The sequence below is a fragment of the Panthera tigris genome, chromosome D1 (genome assembly GCF_018350195.1).
Source record: "Panthera tigris isolate Pti1 chromosome D1, P.tigris_Pti1_mat1.1, whole genome shotgun sequence".
Lineage (NCBI taxonomy): Eukaryota > Metazoa > Chordata > Mammalia > Carnivora > Felidae > Panthera > Panthera tigris.
In genome coordinates, this window is record NC_056669.1 from 43,962,117 (window position 1) to 43,983,485 (window position 21,369).

Sequence of the window (21,369 nt, forward strand, 5' to 3'; positions counted from 1 at the left end):
TTGATAAGCTGCATTCTAGCCCAGTCTGTTGGCTTCACAGATGTTGGATTTTATCAAATCAGAAAACACATGAGGAGTTGAAGAGCTGACACTTTTGCAGAGGGAATAGTGTACTCGGAGGCCTGGAGGTGTGAACATGTGACATATTTGAGGCAGAGGAATCAATGTGTCATGTCTCTGATACACAACATGTGTGTGCTTAGTCTCTGCAGCGTGGATACTATGACAAAGCAGGACTGAAGAATGATCACGTGTGACTGGCACAGCCCCACCTCCACATCCCCTGACAGAAATTTAATGGCTGCTAACTTCTAGGAATAGTCATTCTGATGCTTACATTTTAGTCTGGTATTTCTCCCTTTGAAACAGACTTTGAGGTGATTTTTTATGTTGTTTGCCCACAGCAGATGCCTCCTCAAGAACTCTGTGGAGTTATACTAAATAATCATCTTGCTGTCTGAGAGAGTTCAACTAATGAAATCCATACCCATTGTATGTGATTAGCCTTCCATGTAAATAAATCAAGAAATTGTAAATGTTAAGGACTGAGAGTTTGGAAACACCCAGAATACTAATTGAGGTGACTGGGGAATAATCTCAGGGAGGTAGGATAGGAATGTGATTTTCAATAAGTAATGTTTCAGTGACTGGAAACCTAATGAATTATACTGTTTGCATATAGTTTGAATAAAAAGGAAAAGGGATGTTCAGTCTGAAGGATAGATGAGGAAACATCTAGTGGGCTGGAAGTCAGCATAACCCATTCAGGCAGGTCATGCCTAATGGACTGTTGGCTCCTTGAGCGCATGCACTAGAACCCACCACAGTGTCTGTGCAGTTTGAACACATAGAAGAGATCTTCAAAATGCTTATTTAATTAATGAATTATAATGAATAGAACATGGAAACTGAAACTAAAGGATCATGCAACGCAGTTTTTGGCACTACATATATTTTTCTGTTTTCCATAGCGTAAATAACTTAAAATATATTAATAGGAAATGAGGAAGGGAAGAAAAGATTATATCATCTGTATTATACAGCTTTAGATTTTGATAAGAGAGACGCTTTTTTTAAATTATTTAAACATCAGGGTGCCAGGGAGGCTCAATTGGTTAAGTGTCTGACTCTTGATTTCAGCTCAGGTCATGATCTCATGGTTTGTGAGTTTGAGCCCTGTATTGGGCCCCTTGCTGATGGTGGGGAGCCTGCTTAGGATTCTTTCTCTCTCCCCCTCTCTCTGCCCCTCCCCTGCTTGTGTGCATGCACATACTTTTTCCCTCTCTCTCAAAAAAAAAAAAAACTTTAAAAGAATAATTTAAAAAATAAAATAAAATTTAAACATCTCTAACATTTGATAATTAATAAATCTTTTTTCTTCATAATTTTCCAATATTTTTTATTCCTTTTGACATGTAGCCCTCAGGGGCTTCCACATTCCAGAAACATATTTTGATATTAAATCTATTGGTTATAAACCTTGAAGTAATTATTTTATAACCATTAAGTATTGATCTGCTTTATATATATGTAATTTAGTAAAATAAATGATAAAAATAATAATTCTAAGGTTACAATATTTCTCTTATAAGGACATAATGATATAGAGTATCAAATCTTTGGAGTTCTATAATTTTCATTATTTCTCATTTTCTGATTGCCAACAACTATTGTTTAGCATACAAGAAACTAAACATAATAGAATGGGGTGGATTAATATAGTACTGGACCAAAGATAAGAAAATTGTTAACTTGTTTTTTTTTTTTTAACATTCAAATCAACCGTATATGTCAAGAATAGGTAGAAATTCAGGAGAAAGGAACTACTAGAGAGCATATAAGGGGAAATCTAATAATCAGAGACCCCACCTTGTATTCGTTTTCTTTCTTTTTCAGCCCAAACCTATTCTGTTCCTCTACTTCACAGCCTAGGACACAGAGCTGCAATATCATTTACACTGTTGTTAATGTCTCCTCTAACTCACAAAATCCCCCTTTACCTCTATTCTCCATACATGTCTTCCTAGGGATTCTTAGAATTCCTTGCAAATAAGGCTCCACATCCCCACTGCTACTTCTTGAAATTCAGGCCTCCATCAGTTTCCTTGACCTGCAACACATTTTGCAACTCGATTCCCTTAACACTGATGTACAACCACTATAACCTGTCACACTGCTACCATAGTTCATCCAATTCTCATCAGCTCCTCATTTTATTTCCCACCTTAAAAGCCACCATTGGCTCCCTGTTACCTGAATGAAAAAGTCAGGTAATGATGGCGTGATATAAAAGACCATTCGCAACTGGTCTTCCCCCGCTGACTTCTCATTGGCCCATTGCCCTAGGTGATCTACACAGCTGCAGTGCTTCATAGTCACTACTTCCTGAATCTCAAATACCTTCTCTTGTCTTAGAAAATACCATTTCAAAATACTGTTATCACTCCATTACCCATATGTGTCAAGTTCCATTTAAAACTGATCTTCCTACATAGAGTTAGTCAGTTGTTTTCTGATGTTCTCTCCCATTGCTGTTGTTTCATGCCTGCGACGATATTTATTTATATGCATTTATATGTCTGTCCTCTGTCATTCCTCTACTAGACTGTGAGCCCTGCCTGGTGTGTAGTATCTAATACCTATTTAATTTATGTTTTCTCCATCTCAGTACAATTTCAATACATCATAAATATGGTGAAGTGAATTTTTCTTCACAACATTCACTGGTGTGGGAAAGATCATACACACCTGTCCCATTTAGGTCTGGTTTGGCCATATGACTTGCCTTCATCAATGAAATGTGAGAAGTGATCTGTACCACTTCTGAGTAGACAACTTAAGAACCATTGCATATTTTTTCCTTCTACAAGATTGGCCACGTCCCAGGAGGAAACTGCTCTTTCAGACTATGTCTCATAATGAAGGCGACATGGAGTAGAGTTAGAGACCATCTGTAATGAATCTAAACGCTGAGCAAGAAATAAACTTTTGTACTACACCACTGAAATATTGACAGTTTATTGCCACAAAATAATTTAGTCTAAGGTAGATAGATTTTTAATAAATGTTGATGAAAATAAGGAAAGCTATAGAGATGGAGAAGATGAATTAGAACTGGAGATTTCGGGTCAATTTTGTTAAAAAAGAACCTTCTGTTGAAAACACATAAAAGTTCAATTTTCACGAATTGCTAATTATGTGAAATAATAGAATTGAGGCTTGAGAGAAGAAAGGAAGAAGGGGATATCATAGAATAGGAATATATATTTTGGTAATGCAATCTTGAAAAGAAAATGAAAATAAATTCTTGCTAGATGAATGTGTCCTAACGATGTCTTCAGGGAGACATTTAAAGGGAGAATATAAAGAGTCTAAGGTATCTACTGAGGAGGTGTTTTGAGAATGGGTACATAGTAAAGATTCCTCCTTTAGTTAAGCCAACCTAATCTAAAAATATTTTTCCTGTTTCAAATGTCCAAGTCACTGTTTCCATAGTCAAAGAAAAACTGGAGGCCTGACTAAAACAACACTCAAATTAAAAATATATTTGTGTACTCAATTCTTGTTATTCACAGTATTTATGTTCCATAAACATGCACCAAACACCAAATCAGTGAATACTGACCATTGCCCCCAGGGAAGATACAGGTTTAAATTGCTATGGGCCTCTGGTCACAACATTCCCATCAACTAGTCTGTACATAACCTTGTTTTATGCGTGTTTCTGTATTGAATAAGATTTCTTCTTTAATATATACTGTTTTTTCATTAACATTGAACTCATAACAAACAACGCTTTACTCATTACTTGCTTTACTCATGCAGCTGATTTAAAAAATGCATTTTCTATATAGGATATATCACAGCCTTTTTTATTTAGGAACTCTAGATAACACTATGCTTGGGGGTTATTTTAAACAGTGAAATCAATGAAAAAAAAACATAAAAAATACAAAAACCCTTATACTAAATAGATCATGAAAAGGATACTTGTTTAGAATATGAAAGCTAAAACAAGAAAGCAGAGGATCATCTCATTCAACCTCAGCTGGGAATGTGCACATCCAGAGACTCAAAATTTTTGCCACTCTGTGCATGTGCGCAAATGACCACAAAGGTGCCATGAATATTGATTTGGGTGTTGCAAATAAATTTAGCAAGTAGATAAATCTTAAAATAATGAGGATTAACTGTATATCAAGGAATTGAAAGGAAAATAATGAAATGTATTATGAGGAGATGGTTAAAATGCCCACCAGTGAGGAGAGAAATTAAATGGATGGATGGATGGATAGATAGATAGATAAAGATAGATAGATAGATACTAAATCTAGAAGAGTGCTTTAAATATGGTATATTTTTAGTTTCTTTCCTTGTCTTCCTCCCCACTTTTTTCCCTTATTTGGTAAAATATATGTCCCCCGAAAGCATTTAGGTAGTACTTGACAGTCTAGTCTATCAGTGTAATGTAAAGCATTAGATCATAGAAAAGTACGTTCAAGTTTTTCTTGGCATTTCATTTTGCATTTGGATTTATTATTCCTTACTTAGAGATACCCTATCATCTTAACACAAATCTTGAAAGCACATTTTTTGTGAAAATGTTAATATTTAATAACCTAAATGACATATGACACCATCTAACTTAGCCAGCAGGGAGTGAAGTTTCTTAAAACTTGCATAGTAGATATTCCCCTGTAAATTTGAATAGAATAACCCTGTTTTGTCAAATAGAAATTGGAATTTTCTGTTTACATTCACACTCCTCTATGATTTTTATTTTGCTGTTGAATGGAAACATCTGGAACTAAATTGTTTTAAATTTTTTTTTCAACGTTTTTTATTTATTTTTGGGACAGAGAGAGACAGAGCATGAACGGGGGAGGGGCAGAGAGAGAGGGAGACACAGAATCGGAAACAGGCTCCAGGCTCCGAGCCATCAGCCCAGAGCCTGACGCGGGGCTCGAACTCACGGACCGCGAGATCGTGACCTGGCTGAAGTCGGACGCTTAACCGACTGCGCCACCCAGGCGCCCCTGGAACTAAATTGTTTTAAATTCACAAGCCAAATGTATAGGCTGCTAATAAAACATCATCTTTTGCCAAATTCTTTTAACTATGGAGAAGAGAATTATACCTGAAAAAAAAAGAGCTAAAGAACATGATGAGAAATGAATCAATTAACACACTCTGGTGTGGATATTTTTTTATGGAAATATTACCTCCAAAAAAGTTTATCAAGACAAGGTTTTTACAGTCCCCATTAAATTCAATGAATGAATTGTGAAGGGTAAATTGGACCCATTATAATCTTAAATTTCTTATGTAATATTCATAATCATAGTGTTACATAAGAGCGAGCTAGCATTAACAAAAGGAGCAATTTAAATTACCACTTCTTGGAGAATGGGGCTCTGCTTGACAAACAGAGCTTCCTGCCCCGTTTGCAATACGCCCATGCATCTCCTCCAGTGCCAGTGAGACCCACACTCTCATACCAGTGATATAATAAACCCTCCACAACAGAGGGAGAAAATGAGGCAAACAAGCCCACATCATTTCAACTTGTCAGCTTTAAATAAAATCTTCTGCAGCTGAAAATGAGAAATTTGAGGGAAGATAATGTGTGAAGTAACCAAATTCAACACTGGGACAAAACATATTGCATTACTTATTTTTTTTCCTGATCTTCCACAAAGGTTTTTGAAATTTCACCATAATTTTAATGAAATATCTTTTGTCAGAAATGACTTAGAAGAAGAAATCGTTTATTTTGTTTGTTTATTTTTTTTCTCCTCTTCCACCCACTGATGCCTTAGGAAACATCTCAAGTTATCCCAAGCCCCAGTGATATTTTAATGAGTAATCTGTGACCTTTGGAAAAACTCTCATTATCAGTTTTTAAGTCAGAGTTGGTATAGCAGAACATGCTGGAAAAAAGTACATGCTTTTTATACTTATTTTAATTAATTACTTACATAATACCTTCCCCAGCGCTGATTTTATATGCGAAATATTGGTGCATGGTCTCCACCTACAAAAAATATATATAAGAGACAAAAATGCATTTGAAGGAAGATAAAAAGAAATTAACATTCTGATAAGTATATCTGAAATGGATGAAATAAACAATGATTGTGAATGTAAATCCTTTCCTTCTTCCTCTCCCCTGTGCCCACTTCCCCCAACCCTGTGTAACTCCAAAAACTTTACTGCTTTGCATTCAGGAGGTTCCATTCTACTCTTCCCTTCAGTTCTCTCCAAACCCCTTCTCTTCCTTCTTTGTTACTTTTTTTTTCAGTATTAAAATATCCCTTGACTTTCCTTATCTTTCCTGAAAAAGTACTTGCCTTCTTCTAAGGAAAGACACCACCACTAGGTCCCAGCAGATACTTAGCACAAGTTGTGCCTATTCCAGTGGAAGAGGGTGAAAAAGTCAGTCTCATTTGTCCTGAATGCCCCAAGGTGTGCCCAAATTTGATATAAACATCTTTTTATGTCTTTTATTTCCAATGTTGTGCCTCACTTGTTTTCCAAATAAGCTTAGAGTGCTTTCCTCTTGTTCTATTATATTCTTATACCATTGTAACGTGAAGTCTCCGATTTCTAATTCTTTTATCTTAAAATCCCTCGCTTACTTTGAGTGATCAGTGGATAGAATGAGATATTGAAGAGTATGATTCCTGACACTATGCTTGATATACCATTGTTAAGAAGTTGTGGTTGTTGTTTTGTTTTGTTTTGTTTTTTGAGAGAGAGAGAGAGAGAGAGAGAGCACGAGCGGGTGAGGGGCAGAGGGAGAGGGAGAGAGAGAATCTCAAGCAGGCTCCACACCCAGTACAGAGCCTGATGAGGGGCCTGATCTCACAATTGTGAGATCATGACCTGAGCCTAAATCAAGAGTCAGATGCTTAACCCACTAAGCCCCCCAGGCATTCCTGTTAAGAAGTTTTTTTAATCCATCCAATGTAAAACATGATTCCATATGTGTATTTTAAATATATTAGAGAAGTACCATGGGACAGGAAAGAGTATATGGACAGTGGATTACAGGATTTCAGTTTGAGGTGCTGAAGAATCAATATTTAATAGAATGACCATAATCAGCAGGTATTTTTAACCTCTCTATTATTTACTTGTAAAATATGAAAACAATGAATATCATGTCAAAGGATGGTTAAATTAATACTAGGTGTATGTTAGAGATATTTTCATTTTTACCCTATGGTCATTAAACTAATTGTTATAAAGGAACAGAATGGATTTCAAGTTAACTTCACTTAGCCATTAAGCATTCAGTAAATAATGTGAATGGTGATATCATGCAGCTTCCATACGTATACTGTGTCTGAAAACCAGTCACATTCTGCCAAAAGTATTAGGTTATTCTCCACAGTTTGAGGTTAGTGAGACTGGTGCCTTCTAGTACTCTTAGACCCTAAATTCCCATGGTGTATTATACTCTTTATTCTAAGTTTCTATCTCAGTAATCATGTAAGTATAATGTAGGACCATGGTGTGGCTGAGTAGCCATTTAATTACTGATCTTTTCAAAAGGAAAGCAAATGGAATCATTGGCTTAGAAGGTATCTGTTCTAAGCTGAGCTGGTTTTTGTCTCCCCACAGTGATGGCTGGGCTGACAGGTATGATGTGACAGATGGATATCAGCGAGAAGCTGTTGGTGGAATCACAATCAAGCTTCAATCTCCCGATGTCAAGTGGTTTGATGATTATTATCTGAAGCTTCGGCCAGAAACAAACCTTCGAAATCCTTGGTTTCAAGAATTTTGGCAGCATCGTTTTCAGTGCCGGCTGGAAGGGTTTGCACAGGAGAACAGCAAATACAACAAGACTTGCAATAGTAAGCAGATTTATTGTTTCATTTAAAGTGGATAAGGCTAGGGCTCCAATTTATGTAAACTGTGTCATGGGGATAGTGGCTATAATCTGTTGGAGAAGAGGACTCTTACATAAACAGAGGGGCTATTGCCACTTACAGTGATAAACAGGCTTTATTCTCACTAAGAACATATCAGAGCAAATTTTTACTCCACAGAGATTTAAACCAATTTTGTTATTTATATCATTCAAGAAATTGGCACTGTGCTAAGAGGGTAATGTGAGCTCCAGAGAGGAACTGCGATTGCCATCCCTGAAGGCAAGAACTACACTCTGCACATTTTGATTATCTTCAGCAGTTAGCACCGAGGTAAACACTTAGTAAGGGTGTCATATTCTGAAGAATGAATAAGGGGGCTCCTGGGTGGCTCAGTTGATTAAGCATCTGACTCTCAATTTCAGCTCAGGTCATGATCTCATGGTTCATGAGTTTGAGCCCTGCATCAGGGTCTGCACCAATGGTGTGGAGCCTGCTTGGGATTCTCTTTCTCTCCCTCTCTCTGCCCCTTCCCTGCTCTCTTGCTCTTGCACTGAATCAGGTGAATATTAAAGGACAGAGCCAATTCCTACTTCCATCAATATATAGAACAGGAGCAGGGATAGGGTATTATGTTTCAGGAGACATAATCTGAATGTTGCCATTCATTCTTCTACACTTACAGGGACTCGTATTGTACCAACTATTGCTTTTTTTCCCTACAACTATTGTTTTAGTTGTAAAGATAACAAGGTGAGGAAAACTAGTTCCTGGCCTTAAAAGGTTTAGTGTCTAGAAGGGAGATAATCATGCCAGCCAATGTTGTAATTCAGTGCTATAAATGATATTATAAGAGTTAAACACAGGGTTTAGTTGCAATTATTTGTTGCACATTGAAAGGGAATCTTGACTCCAGTAACCAAGGTACGGCCAATATTGATCTGTATGTCAAAGCCTGCAAAAATTAAGGTTTGTCAAAATTGATAAGTGATTTGTTGATACTTCTTTATCATCACATTGTGTAACAAGAACTCCATATGCATTTGCATAGGAGTAAAGTGTTTTAATTGGTGATATGGGTACCTTTATCTATGATGCTGAAATACAGGAGTGCATTGAGATAGTGGGGTTGAAATTATGGCCCACAAACCAATTCAGTGCACAGAGAAGTTGTCACATACGAGCACAAAAAATGAGAATAATGTAAATAATATAGTGAATTTTTTCATAATGCACTTTCTCTCCCAGTTCATGTCCGTCATGTTTTTGGTATCACTACATTCTTTTGTGAAATTAAGAAGGGGGTGAATGATGATTTGTGATTATTTTAAATATCAGTATCTGGTAAAATAAGAACTTGGCATCTTTATGTCAGTTTCTGTTTGAGTAAAGAGGGGGGAGAAAGATGCTGAAGTGTGGGATATTGTATTGATCGGTGAAATCCAGAAATCGCAGAAGTATGGTGTGTGTGTTTGTTTCTCTCTGACTTCAGATACTGCTTGTCCAAAATCTTCAAATGCTTATTCATTTCCTTTGTTTTGTTTTGTTTTTTTATTTTCATGAAAAAAATACATGTGAATGAACAGCATGATGACTTCTGTTTCACAATTTCAATGTTTATAGCTAATGTCATATCTTTCATCATTCTATCTAGTTTCTGATGGACACAGACTTCTTTCCTCTCTTGAGATTTGGGGGCTATGCCTCTCTGTATTCCAGTTCTATGGTTGTGTACAGATTTCTATATGTAGCTACACTGGAGGAGTTATAAAGTATAAGCAATAGATTTGATCTCATCTCCAGTTCTCCTTTATTAAAGAGTTAGTGACAGTCCCTAACCAGTGTGTCTAAGGTAATGTTTCCAACTGATCCTCACCCTCTTCCTCTTTTGTGCCAATATTATTTTCCTTTTCTTTTTTGTCTAAAATGTCTTCCCTTTGAAATGGTTCTTTGTTTCTCTTATTTTTTTCCCCACTGTTGGAGATTTTATTTAGATGTAGTTTTAAAAAACTCTTTAATTGATTTCCAAAGAACATTATTTCTGTGGAAAACGTTCTGTAAAATCCTCCCTTTTAGCCTGCTGTTGATCTCTGTCTTACACATGAATACCCAGATATGATTTCTCTGCTCAGAACTGGCTCCTTACTCCAGTACTGGAAAGCACTCGTTAGCCACTTCCCCCCGCCCCCAGAATCTTATCCGACAAGAGATGTCATTTTGTACATACATGGACACTTATGTGTAATACCTCTGTTATTATTTTCAGTAAGGGAAATAATATTATTATCTTTATTTTAAAGATTATAAAATGAAGATTTAGGAGAAAACAATAGCTTGCTCAAGGTCAGCTAACTATTAAACACTGGAACTTATAATTGAACTCAGATTTGTCTGAAGTTTAACCAGTATGGTATGCTAAAAAGATAAAATATTACAATTTTTAAAAATTGCCATAAGATTTGCTTTATATTATAGTTAATATATAGGTCAAAGATACAAAAAGGAAAAATCTTAAAATTATTTGTACGTTACTATGGAATTCATAATAGATACCTAATTGTTCACTACTCTCTACTTTTGACTGTATTTCCTTATTCACTCACACGTCCTCTTAGCATCTTTATCCCCACCTCCTTAGGGGCCCCAAATAGTTTACTCATATTTATAATATTACTAAATATTACCAGCATTTTCCTAAATATAATGCACTTAAGCCCTTTCATCAGGGAGTGTGCATAAGACAACCATTTTTGAGTTGGAGTGTTAATTTTAGGAGTTTCCAATTCATGTCAATCAAGAAGCTTTTCTTTGCTCACTTTCTCCAGTACCTTAAATCTAATAGATAATTCAAGAAGAAAAATGGCTTCACACAAAGGATAGAAATACCCATAGCTGAAGTACTGCTTATTTTGTCTTGGGAGATTCTTTGAAGGCAAAGAATAAAAGTTAGGACAGGTATCTAAATCTAGTAGTCCAGAACTAGCAGTAGCCTTATAGAGAATATGCCCCATTAATATGAATTTTTTCACTGCCTGTTAGTCTTGCCTATTCTTATACATTATATAAATAGAGACTTACATTATTTGCTTCTCTGTAATGGCCTTTTCCCCTCAAAGTAATGTAGTGATTTTCATCCCATCATTGCATGTATTAGTTTATTCTTTTTTTATGTTTTATTTTATTTTGAGAGAAAAAGAGAAAGAGAGAGTGAGAAAGAAAGAGAGCATGTGCAAGGGAGGGGGCAGAGGGAGAGAGAGAGAGAGAGAGAGAGAGAGAGAATCTTAAGAAGACTCCATGCTCAGTGCAGAGTCCCATGTGGGGCTCAGTCCCATGACCCTGGGATCATGACTCAAGCCAAAATCAAGAGTCAGACACCCAACTGACTGAGCCACCCAGTTGCCCGTAGTTTATTCTTTTTTATTGCTGTGCAATATCCCTTTGTATGGATATACTACCAGAATTTACCTATCAGTTCTCCTATATGATAGACATTTGGATTATTTACATTTTTAGGTATTATAAATACTTTATGAACATTTATGTACATATACTATGGCAGACCTATATCCTAATTCCTGTTAGATGTACACCCAGTACTGGAACTGCTACATCATGGACTACATATATATTTAGCTTTATTAGAAATTGCCAAGCAGTTTTCCAAAGTAATTGAACTAATTTCCCCTTTCACTGAAATGTATGAAATTTCAAGTTGCTTTGCACTACTGTCAACACTTGGTACTATCTTTTTGTATTTTAAACATTCTGTGAGTATGTGTTTGTATCATATTTTGATTGCCTTTCCATGTGTATTACCAAGTTAAGTTCCTTCTCATATGCTTATCGGAAATTTGGGCATCCTATTTTGTAAAGTGTCTGTTCAGGTCTTTTGCACATTTCTTTGAATTGTTTATCATTTAACATCTATTTTAAGACTTCCTTATATACTGTGGAGGTGAGTCTTTGGTAGATATATGTATTGTGAAAATTGCCCACTTAGAGAATAGCTTATTCCTATTTCCTATCCCTCTCATGTGTTGTTTTCTATTTATCCACTTTGTTCTTTAATACTTATTCCTCTTTTACTGCCTACTTATGGATTAATCAATATTTTTTTTACCTTATTCTATCACCCCTCTTAATAATTTTGTTTCATCTCAGCATAATTCATTTAGAGTTTTCAACAGAAATTACTAAATGAATCTTTAATACAAACAACTTTATGTTGGTTCTTGTTTATATTAAAAAATCTTGCAGGGGTGCCTAGGTGGCTCAGTCAGTTAAGGGTCTGATTTCAGCTTAAGTCATGATCTCATGGTTCATGAGTTTGAGCCCCACATAGGGCTCTGTGCTGACAGCTCAGAGCCTGGAGCTTCCTTCAGATTCTGTGTCTCCAGGCTTTCTTTGCCTCTCCCCCTCTCATGCACACACTGTCTCTCTCTCTTTCAAAAATGAGTAAACATTAAAAAAAATTTAAATCTTGCAAATATTTACATCTGTTTATCCCCTCATACTATATTTTGCAATTGCCATATAATTTATTTTTATCTGTATTATATATAAAAATATATAAATATAATAATATAAATATTATATATACACATGTGTATATATATATATATATATATATATATACATATATATGACTTTCTTCATATTGTTGCTCTAAATGGTTAACAGTCATATTTCCCCACTCCAGTGTTTTTCATTCCTTCTACCTGCTTGCTTTCACCTGTGATTTTTTTCAGCCTAAAGAATTTCTTGTAGTGTTTCTTACAATATAGATCTACTGCCAACAAATTATATTGACTTTTTTTTCTGAGAATATCTTTATTTCCCCTTTGTTTTTGAGGAGTGTATTCACCAAGGATAGCATTCTGTATTTCCAGGTTTTCTTCATTTTTTTTTTCTTTGAAAACAGCATTTCATTTTTTTTTCTCTGGATTCCATCATTTCATTGAAAATTTAACCATCATTCTAATGTTGTGTCTTTTTTTTTTTTTTTGGCAACATGTCTTTTTTTCTAGGCTTTAAAATTTTTTTTAAGTTTTTATTTGACTGTGATAAGGTTAGGTGTGATTTCCTTTATATATGTCATTCTTTGGATTTCTTAAACCTGTGGATTAAAAATGTCTATCAGTTTTGAAAATTTCCTAGACATTACTTCCTAAAACATTCCTTCTGCCACATTTTTCTCTCTCTGTTCCTTCTTGTGCTCAGATATACCTATTAGATTATTTGACTGGGTCATACAGGTGACTTTTTCTCTGGACTTTCTTTCCTATCTTTTTTTTCTCTCTGTTCTTCTATTTGATTCTTTTCTATTATTTTGTCTTTTATTTCACTAACAATGTATCCACCTATGTCCAGTCAGCTGTTAACCAAAATAAGTTTTCAACTTCAGATATGTTGTTTTACAGTCCCAGATGCCCATTTAATTCTTTTTATAGTTACTAATTTTCTTTTGAAGTATTCTTTCTCATCTATTTTTCAATCCTTTATTCCATGTCCTTGAACATAGTTATTATAGTTATTTTAAGGCCCCTTTTTTTCTAATTCTAACATCTGGATCTTCTGTCAGTCTTCTATTGACATATTTTTCATTGGTCACATTTCATGCTTCCTGATACGACATATTTTCTTTGTTGTATTGAAGTTTATATTATTTTCCCCCAATGATGGTTTGCCTTTTCCAGGTTCAAAGTAATTGAGATGAGATAAGTTGCAATATAAGACAGAAATAGTCAACCTGTAGTTAAAAGTGTCTTTAAGGAACAATTGACATGGAATTTTGATGGGGAATCTAGATAGTATATCCTATGCCCTGGATTACTGACTCAGATTTTTGTTGTTTTTTGAGATTTTTTCCTCCAGGCCCCTATACCATACTGTTTCTAAATTTGGCATCCATTGTGAGGAAAAGACTACTTCAAGTTTGAGCAGTTTCTAATCCTCAGGTGGGGCTTTTCTTCCAAATAGTATAAAACAATGGGACATTTCAGCCTTCCTCTTCAAAATCTTGAGCCTCATGCAGCCCCCAGAATCAGCAAGTGAATCACAAGGGAAAAAAGCTATCATGTGTTAGGTTTCCTGCACTTTATATATTGACATACCATATCATTTTAATATCCAAAAGTACTTCTGGCTTCTCTTTTTTCCAGAAGTGTCAGATACTATGTGAAGTCATATATTCCCCAGCCACAATTCATGTACTTTCCAAGAACCTCAAAATGTGCCTATATTGAGAAATAGCATCAGTGCAGAGTTAAGATGAGAGGATGTACTAAAGTAGGATGGGCTCTTAATTCCCCCAAAAGAGGAGAAGTGACACAGAGACAGACACACACAGGAAAAGTGGCAGGGGGAAGACACAGGCAGAAACTTGAGTGATGCAGCACAAAGACAATAAATGCCAAAAATTAATGGCCACCACAAGAAGCTAGGAAGAGGCAAGGAAGGATTCTACCAAAAGTCTCAGAGGGAGCATGGCCCTCTTGACACCTTGACTTCTGACTTTGAGCCTCCAGAACTGTGAGAGAATAAGTTTCTGCTGTTTGAAGCCACATAGTGTGTGGTATTTTGTTATGGCCGCCCTAGAAAACTAATGTCCCTTCATGCAGACCATGTTAGATTGGCAGCCTGGTCCAGAACCTGCAGATGCCCTCCGATGAGAAAGCAGTGGGTGACACCTGCCTACTTTCATAGGTCTCCTTTTTGCTTGTTCATTTTGTCTTTGTTGAGTCCATACATCTTCACTGCCTTGAAAATACTTTATTTTTGCATTTCTTTGGCCTCTTAAAGTTATATAGTAAAAGAATGTTCATGTGCTTTCTTCTCCACCCTACATAACACCAGAGGTCCCTCTTTTATATTTTAATCTTGTCACTCCCCTGCAATCCCAATTTGGATGCATAAACAAACCCTGCAGTTTATAATGTCCAAAATGTTCATACTTTTGTTAATTTCTGTTTTTATCTTTAAGCATTTAAAAAATTAAGTCAAACTATTTCTATACCCTTAAGTGTTTTAACTATGTGGTTTTCACAGAATCCAGGTTTATATACTATTAACAGTGAGCCCAATTTCAGTAAGTGTTACTTAAATTGAACAATCATGTTAGACTTGAATTATAAGTTAAATGACCAGTAACAATAATAAGTTAAAAGTATAAAGAATATAGTTTAATTTTTCCAATTGTTTAAGTAACCCAGTAATAAAAGCTACAGCTAATTAAATTAAAACTGTTTTTTGGTAACTGGATCCTATTCTATATTTGAACCAATTTAAAGACCCATTTCCTATACAGTTATTTGAACCAATTTAAGGACCCATTTCCTTTACAGTTATACTGTCACCCACTGACATTCATTTACCATCTCCTTTCTATGATTTCTCCCTGTCACTTCCAGTAGCTTCCAGAGGTGTCATTTATGACATTAACACACAAACATTCTCACCTGGATGTCCTGAGGGCACCTCCAACTTACATATCTAAAACTCACCTCATTATAACTTTTCTAACCACGGCTCCAAACTTTGAGCTTCTCCATTATGTACCTCCAGTTTGAGTAAACGATACACCCATCTGGCTTGTCCCCCAAGATGTGGAAATAAGGGGTCTTCTCATATTCCATTCTCTCATCCTCACAGCCAACTGGTAACCAAATACTATTAAATCTACTATTCATCTTCCACATCTGTTCTCTGTTTTTCATTACTGGCTGAATTCAAATCTTTATACCACTGCTGTGGTTTGTTTCTTCATTATCTGTCACCTCACATATGAGAATAATCTTCGTATCTAATCTTCTTTTTGATACCAGCTTCTTTCTCCTCCATTTTATGCTAAAAAGTAGCCTCAAAAGAGTCCATCTAAAGAATGAATCTCATCGTGTTACTTCCATTCTCAATGCTCGTCCATGGTTCTCTAATGTCTACAAAAAAGGAATTCCACCCCTTTTCCCCCAGTCAAAACTCTTCAAATTTGCCATGTGTGTTTTTCAAATCTTATCGTCTATTCCTTAAGCCCAAGAAATCTATGCTCCAATCACTTCACAGCACAATTCACAGATTGTGCTCTTCCATTTTAGAGTGGCATGCCTACTTAAGTCTCTGCACTTTTGCTCCATGAAAAACCTTCCTCAGGATATTTGTTAGTTTCACTGAGCATATATCCTCATGGCTTCTAATAAATCCAGTTTCCTGTTCTCAAAGAAATTCTGTTTCCCTCATGTCACTTCCTGTACATTTTGTCTTCTTTTTGACACACACCAATCCAGATATTGAACACAGATCCTCCCCTCTCCTTATTTTTATGCCTCCAAGTAACCACTCACACTGACATTTATGTGTATGCCACCCTACTATCAACAAAATGAAGATGAGAAAAATGGGTGCAGAGCAACATAAAAGTCCTTTAGCCAGAAGGGCATTTCTGGGGTTCTAATGATGTGCTATTTCTTGAGCCAGTGGTGATCACTAGGATGTATTTCTTTTGAGAAAAAATTAATGTGTTATTATGATTTTTGCACTTCTCTGCATTCGTGTTCTAATTTCATGAGAGTTTACTTTAACTACCCCACCTCCAAATAGAAGTTCTGCAGCCCCTATATCCAGTCTAACATTCCTTCCAGTCCAAATTTCTCACAATAGATTCCCCCACACATTCTCACTCCATCAGATTTCTCCCACCATGTTGCTTGATTCCTGTCCCTTTATTTCCCTGTAACCCTTACCTCATTTCCTCACAATGTTTTTAAACACCACAGTAAATATTTCTCCATTTCATAGGTAGAACTATTGAGCTGTTTCTTTGTTTTCTTGTCTCCTTTAAAATTCTGCCCTTAGATACAGGAGTACTGATGCATAGGGGCACTTGTACCCCAATGTTGATAGCAGCATTCTCAACAATAGCCAAATTATGGAAAGAGCCTAAATGTCCATCAAATGATGAATGGATAAAGAAATTGTGGTTTATATACACAATGGAGTACTACGTGGCAATGAGAAAGAATGAATGATGGCCCTTTGTAGCAACATGGATGGAACTGGAGAGTGTTATGCTAAGTGAAATAAGCCATACAGAGAAAGACAGATACCATATGATTTCACTCTTCTGTGGATCCTGAGAAACTTAACAGAAACCCATGGGGGAGGGGAAGGAAAAAAAAAAGAGGTTAGAGTAGAAGAGAGCCAAAGCATAAGAGACTCTTAAAAACTGAGAACAAACTGAGGGTTGATGGGGGGTGGGAGGGAAGGGAGGGTGGGTGGTGGGTATTGGGGAGGGCACCTTTTGAGATGAGCACTGGGTGTTGTATGGAAACCAATTTGACAATAAATTTCATATATTGAAAAAATAAATAAATAAATAAATAAATAAATAAATAAATAAATAAATAAAATTCTGCCCTTAGAAAATGGATGCTGCTCACCTTTTGAGCCCAAAGCTGCTGCTAAAGTTACATTGCCAAACAGAAGGCCATTTACTCCAGAGAAAAAAAATGATACCATCCTCAGAGGGGATAAAGCAACTACAGCAATATAATATTTTCCACTGGATTACACTGACGTATACATAGATTTTTCACATCATTACACCATTACATAAACATTTTATGTTCAGGGGCTCTTGGGTGGCTTAGTCACTTGAGCGTCCAACTCTTGATTTCAGCTCAGGTCATGATCCCAGGGCCCTGGGATCAAGCCCCAGCTTGAGTCTCCACACTCAGCGTGGATCCTGCTTGAGATTCTTTTCTGTCTCTCTTTCTTCCCCTACACTGCTTGCATGTACTCTCTGTCTCCAAAGTAAATTAAAAAACAAACAAAAAAACAAACAAAAAATGTTATCTTCATCTGTCTCTGTTAAACTATAAATTTCTCCAGGAGAGGAACTGTCTTACTCATCTGTTTTCCAAATTCTGAGCATGATGCCTTATATAGAGCAAGCATGTGAATAAATATTGTTAAATGAATATGACTTCATGTCTCTTATACCCAAGCAGAGTTACAATGGCTAGAGGATCTAGAACAGTGGTTCCCAGTCTGTAGGCTGCAGGTCCCAGGGTCACTGTTGAGTTGTTGCCTGATCTAGAATTCTTACATTGTTGAGCATTATCAGTGAAATGAACTATGCTTTGCATATCCTTGTGTGAACATGTGTATGCTTATACACACAAGTACCTTATTTTTATGCACAAGCTGCTGCAGTTAACAAATTATAAATTAATTTTTAAATTGCTCAAATCATGGTAGCTTATTGCCATTAGGTGTTTTCTATAGTACTAACAGCATTTATGGAGTGTGTGGAATTTTTTGACATTAAAAGAATTTCCTATATTCAAAAAGGTTGATTCCACTAGCTTGGAGGTATCTCTTTTCCCTTTTTTTATAGCAAGTTTCCAGCCAGAGGTGTCCACATTTTCTTTGATGAATATGTGTCATAAGGATTTGAGATGGGTTAGTTAAAGGATACTTCCTTATGCATCAGAATTTTTTTCTGCCATCTTGTTTGCTTTAAAAACACTTATTGGTGATTTATCCATTGCTCAAAACACTTCAGTATCTCTGAAAACATGACTGGAAAACCCAAAACAGTACATTGAGAGGAAATAATTATCTAATAAGAGGGGGGCTGAACAATAGTAAAGGCATCACAAGCGCCAAGTAAACAAAATGCCACAGCTAACCCCAGTTTAAATATTTCCCATCCTTGCACTACATTAACATTTCCAAGGTAGCACTTGGAAAGAAAACTAATCCAATGTAAAAAAAGGATTCTGTGGTTGCATATATTGGATTATTACATTCTGTATCCATTATTTTTAGAGATTCATAATGTATATCCACATGTTGGAAAAGAACAAAGCCCACTGTAAACATTTTTAAATCCCTTTCTTTAATCCAGAATCTCCTTTTTGTTGTTTTGTTTTACTATGAACTCATCTTCTTATGTAACACTGATTAGCATCATACTTTTGGAAAGACTACACTGGAACAATTGAATAACCATATCTTTAAAAATAAATTTGATCACATTATCCTAGTGTATGTGGTGAAATCTAATCAGAAACACACTTCTGTCTATATAACAGACAATGAATTAAGTTAATTAGAATTTGATGTGTCAGTTTTGGCTTAATACAATTCTTGGATTGTTACATGTTAATACTTTTCATTTTGAGGAGGGAAAAATTTCTCCATCTTGGACTCTGCTTTAAAGAAATGGTTGCAGAGCCAGATCAAGGCCCCAGATATTAACATATCAAAGTTTTGAGACATATAATCTGTCATATTTCTTTTTTGAATTCCAAAGTTTAAGAAATAAGAGTAATTATCGATCCAAGTAAGTGTCAGTGTATGTAATTCTTCATGATGAATAGCTACCATCAAAAACTACTAAAAAAATAATCCTTGCATTAGGAATTGCAACAGTTTCCAAATTCTTAAGACACTGGAATTGGAATCCACAATGTATTAAAGATATTTAAGGTAAACCAAAGAGAGATCTGACAAGCTTGCTCAATCAGTCACTTAAGGCATACAAATGTGAAAAGCATTAGATTTACACCCAGAAGATCTATATTAAAAAACTCAATCTGTAGCCACTACTAGGCCTCTCTGAGTCTCTGTTTTCTCAAATGTGAGATGCGATGTGTATTAAAACTGATACCTAACTGGGGCGCTGGGTGGCTTAGTGGGTTAAGCGTCCAACTCTTTACTTCGGCTCAGGTCACAATCTCACAGTTCATGGGTTTGAGCCCTGCATTGGGCTCTGCATTGACGGTGCAGAGTCTGCTTGGGATTCTCTCTCTCTCTCTCTCTCTCTCTCTCTCTCTGCGCCTTCCCCACTCTCTCTCCCTCTGTCTCAAAATAAATGAATAAACTTAAAAAAAATTAAAAAACCTGATATCTAACTGACAGAGGACTCTAGTGAGGCTCAAATATGATGATGTATGAGGGGACACCTAGGTGGCTCAGTCGGTTAAATGACTGACTCCTGATTTTGGCTAAGGTCATGATCTCACAGTTGCTGGGATCAAGCCAGTGTTGGACTTTGCGCTGACGGTGTTAGACCTGCTTGAGATCATATGGGATTTTCTCTCTCCCTCTCTCTCTCAAAATAAATAAATAAATAAACATTAAAAAAGCCAAAATAAATAAATAGGATGATGTATGAGAAAATGCTTAAAAGATGTGAGGGCAAAGTACCTGCTTTTAGCAAAGATGAAGTAACAGAGACTGGATTTACTCTCCTTCTTAAAATGATAAAAAGAACAAAAGACAAAATATATAAAACAAGAGTTTTCTAGATATTGGATATCAAGCAATGAAGGACAGTTATTCTTATGAAACAGGAAATAAATGAGGTATGCTTTCTGAGTTAAGAAGATGGAATTCTGACTTCAGAGAAACCAAGGAAGCTAGAGTTCTAGCTAGAGCAAAGAAACAGAGTGCAGGAAGAGAGAACTCTGGAGATGGGCAGAGGTTCCCTCGAGTATGCAGCTGACTATTGATTACTGCATCTGTATAAGGATAATACTTCAGATCTGGGAAAGGACCCTTATGGGATTAGAGAGACAGTGTGGCAGCCATATGGGACAAGGAGCAGTGTCTGTCCCTAGCTGTCAGACTAGAAAAACTTACAATTCAGAAGGCTAAAACAACAGGGGAAATTTCATAGCATTAACTTGCTATATCGGAAAACAAAAATATCTCAAGTCAATGACCACAGCTCCACCTGAAGACATTTGGAAAAGAAGAACAAATTAAACTCAAAGTAAGTAGAATAAAGGAAGTAATAGATCAGAGTGAAAATCAATGAAATATAAACCAGAAATACAACAGAGAAAACCAGTGAAACTAAAGTCTGCTTCTTTTAAAAGATCAGTAAAATTGAAAAAAAAAACTGATCAGGAAAAGAAAGAAAAACAAATTACAAATATCAGGAATGAGAGACATATAGCATCACTCCAGAGACAACAAATATGGAAAGGAAAATAAGGGAATATTTTTTGAAACAATTCTATTCAATATTCTATTCAGTATATCACAAAAAAAAAGAATTATATACCTCAAAAACATTGGTGTAAATATTTTAAACAAAATTTTAGTAAATTATATACAATAATATGTAAAAAATATACTATATAGTGACAAAATAAGATTTGTCCCAAAATGTAAGGCTGATTTAATATTCAAAAATTGGTCAGTATAATTTATTGTGTTAAAAACCTAAAAAATTATTAACTTTCAAACGTAATATGAATTTATGATAAGGTTCTCAGCAAACTAGGAATAGACAAAAACTTCCTCAAGCTAGTAAGATTTCCCCATATGATCAAGTATTAAGGAGTCTGGCTCTTACCACCAGAGTTTCTAGACAATGAAACTAGACTGTGTCAGCTAAAGAAATAAAAGTTACTAGATTTGAAATAATTAAGTTAAAATGTTTTTACTAATGAATGACATAATTGCCTATCTAACAAATCCAATG

The 21,369-nt window shown here is 35.7% G+C and overlaps 1 protein-coding gene across 3 annotated transcripts in view; it reads left to right on the forward strand.

The window, feature by feature from the left end:
- The window catches only part of GRM5 (glutamate metabotropic receptor 5), a 507,872-nt gene that overhangs the window by 362,718 nt on the left and 123,785 nt on the right, over positions 1–21,369 (forward strand). For all 3 annotated transcript variants that reach the window (XM_042959448.1, XM_042959449.1, XM_042959450.1), the window contains exon 3: positions 7,627–7,862. In XM_042959448.1, coding sequence (XP_042815382.1) covers positions 7,627–7,862 — 236 coding nt within the window. The remainder of the gene's footprint in view (positions 1–7,626; positions 7,863–21,369) is intronic.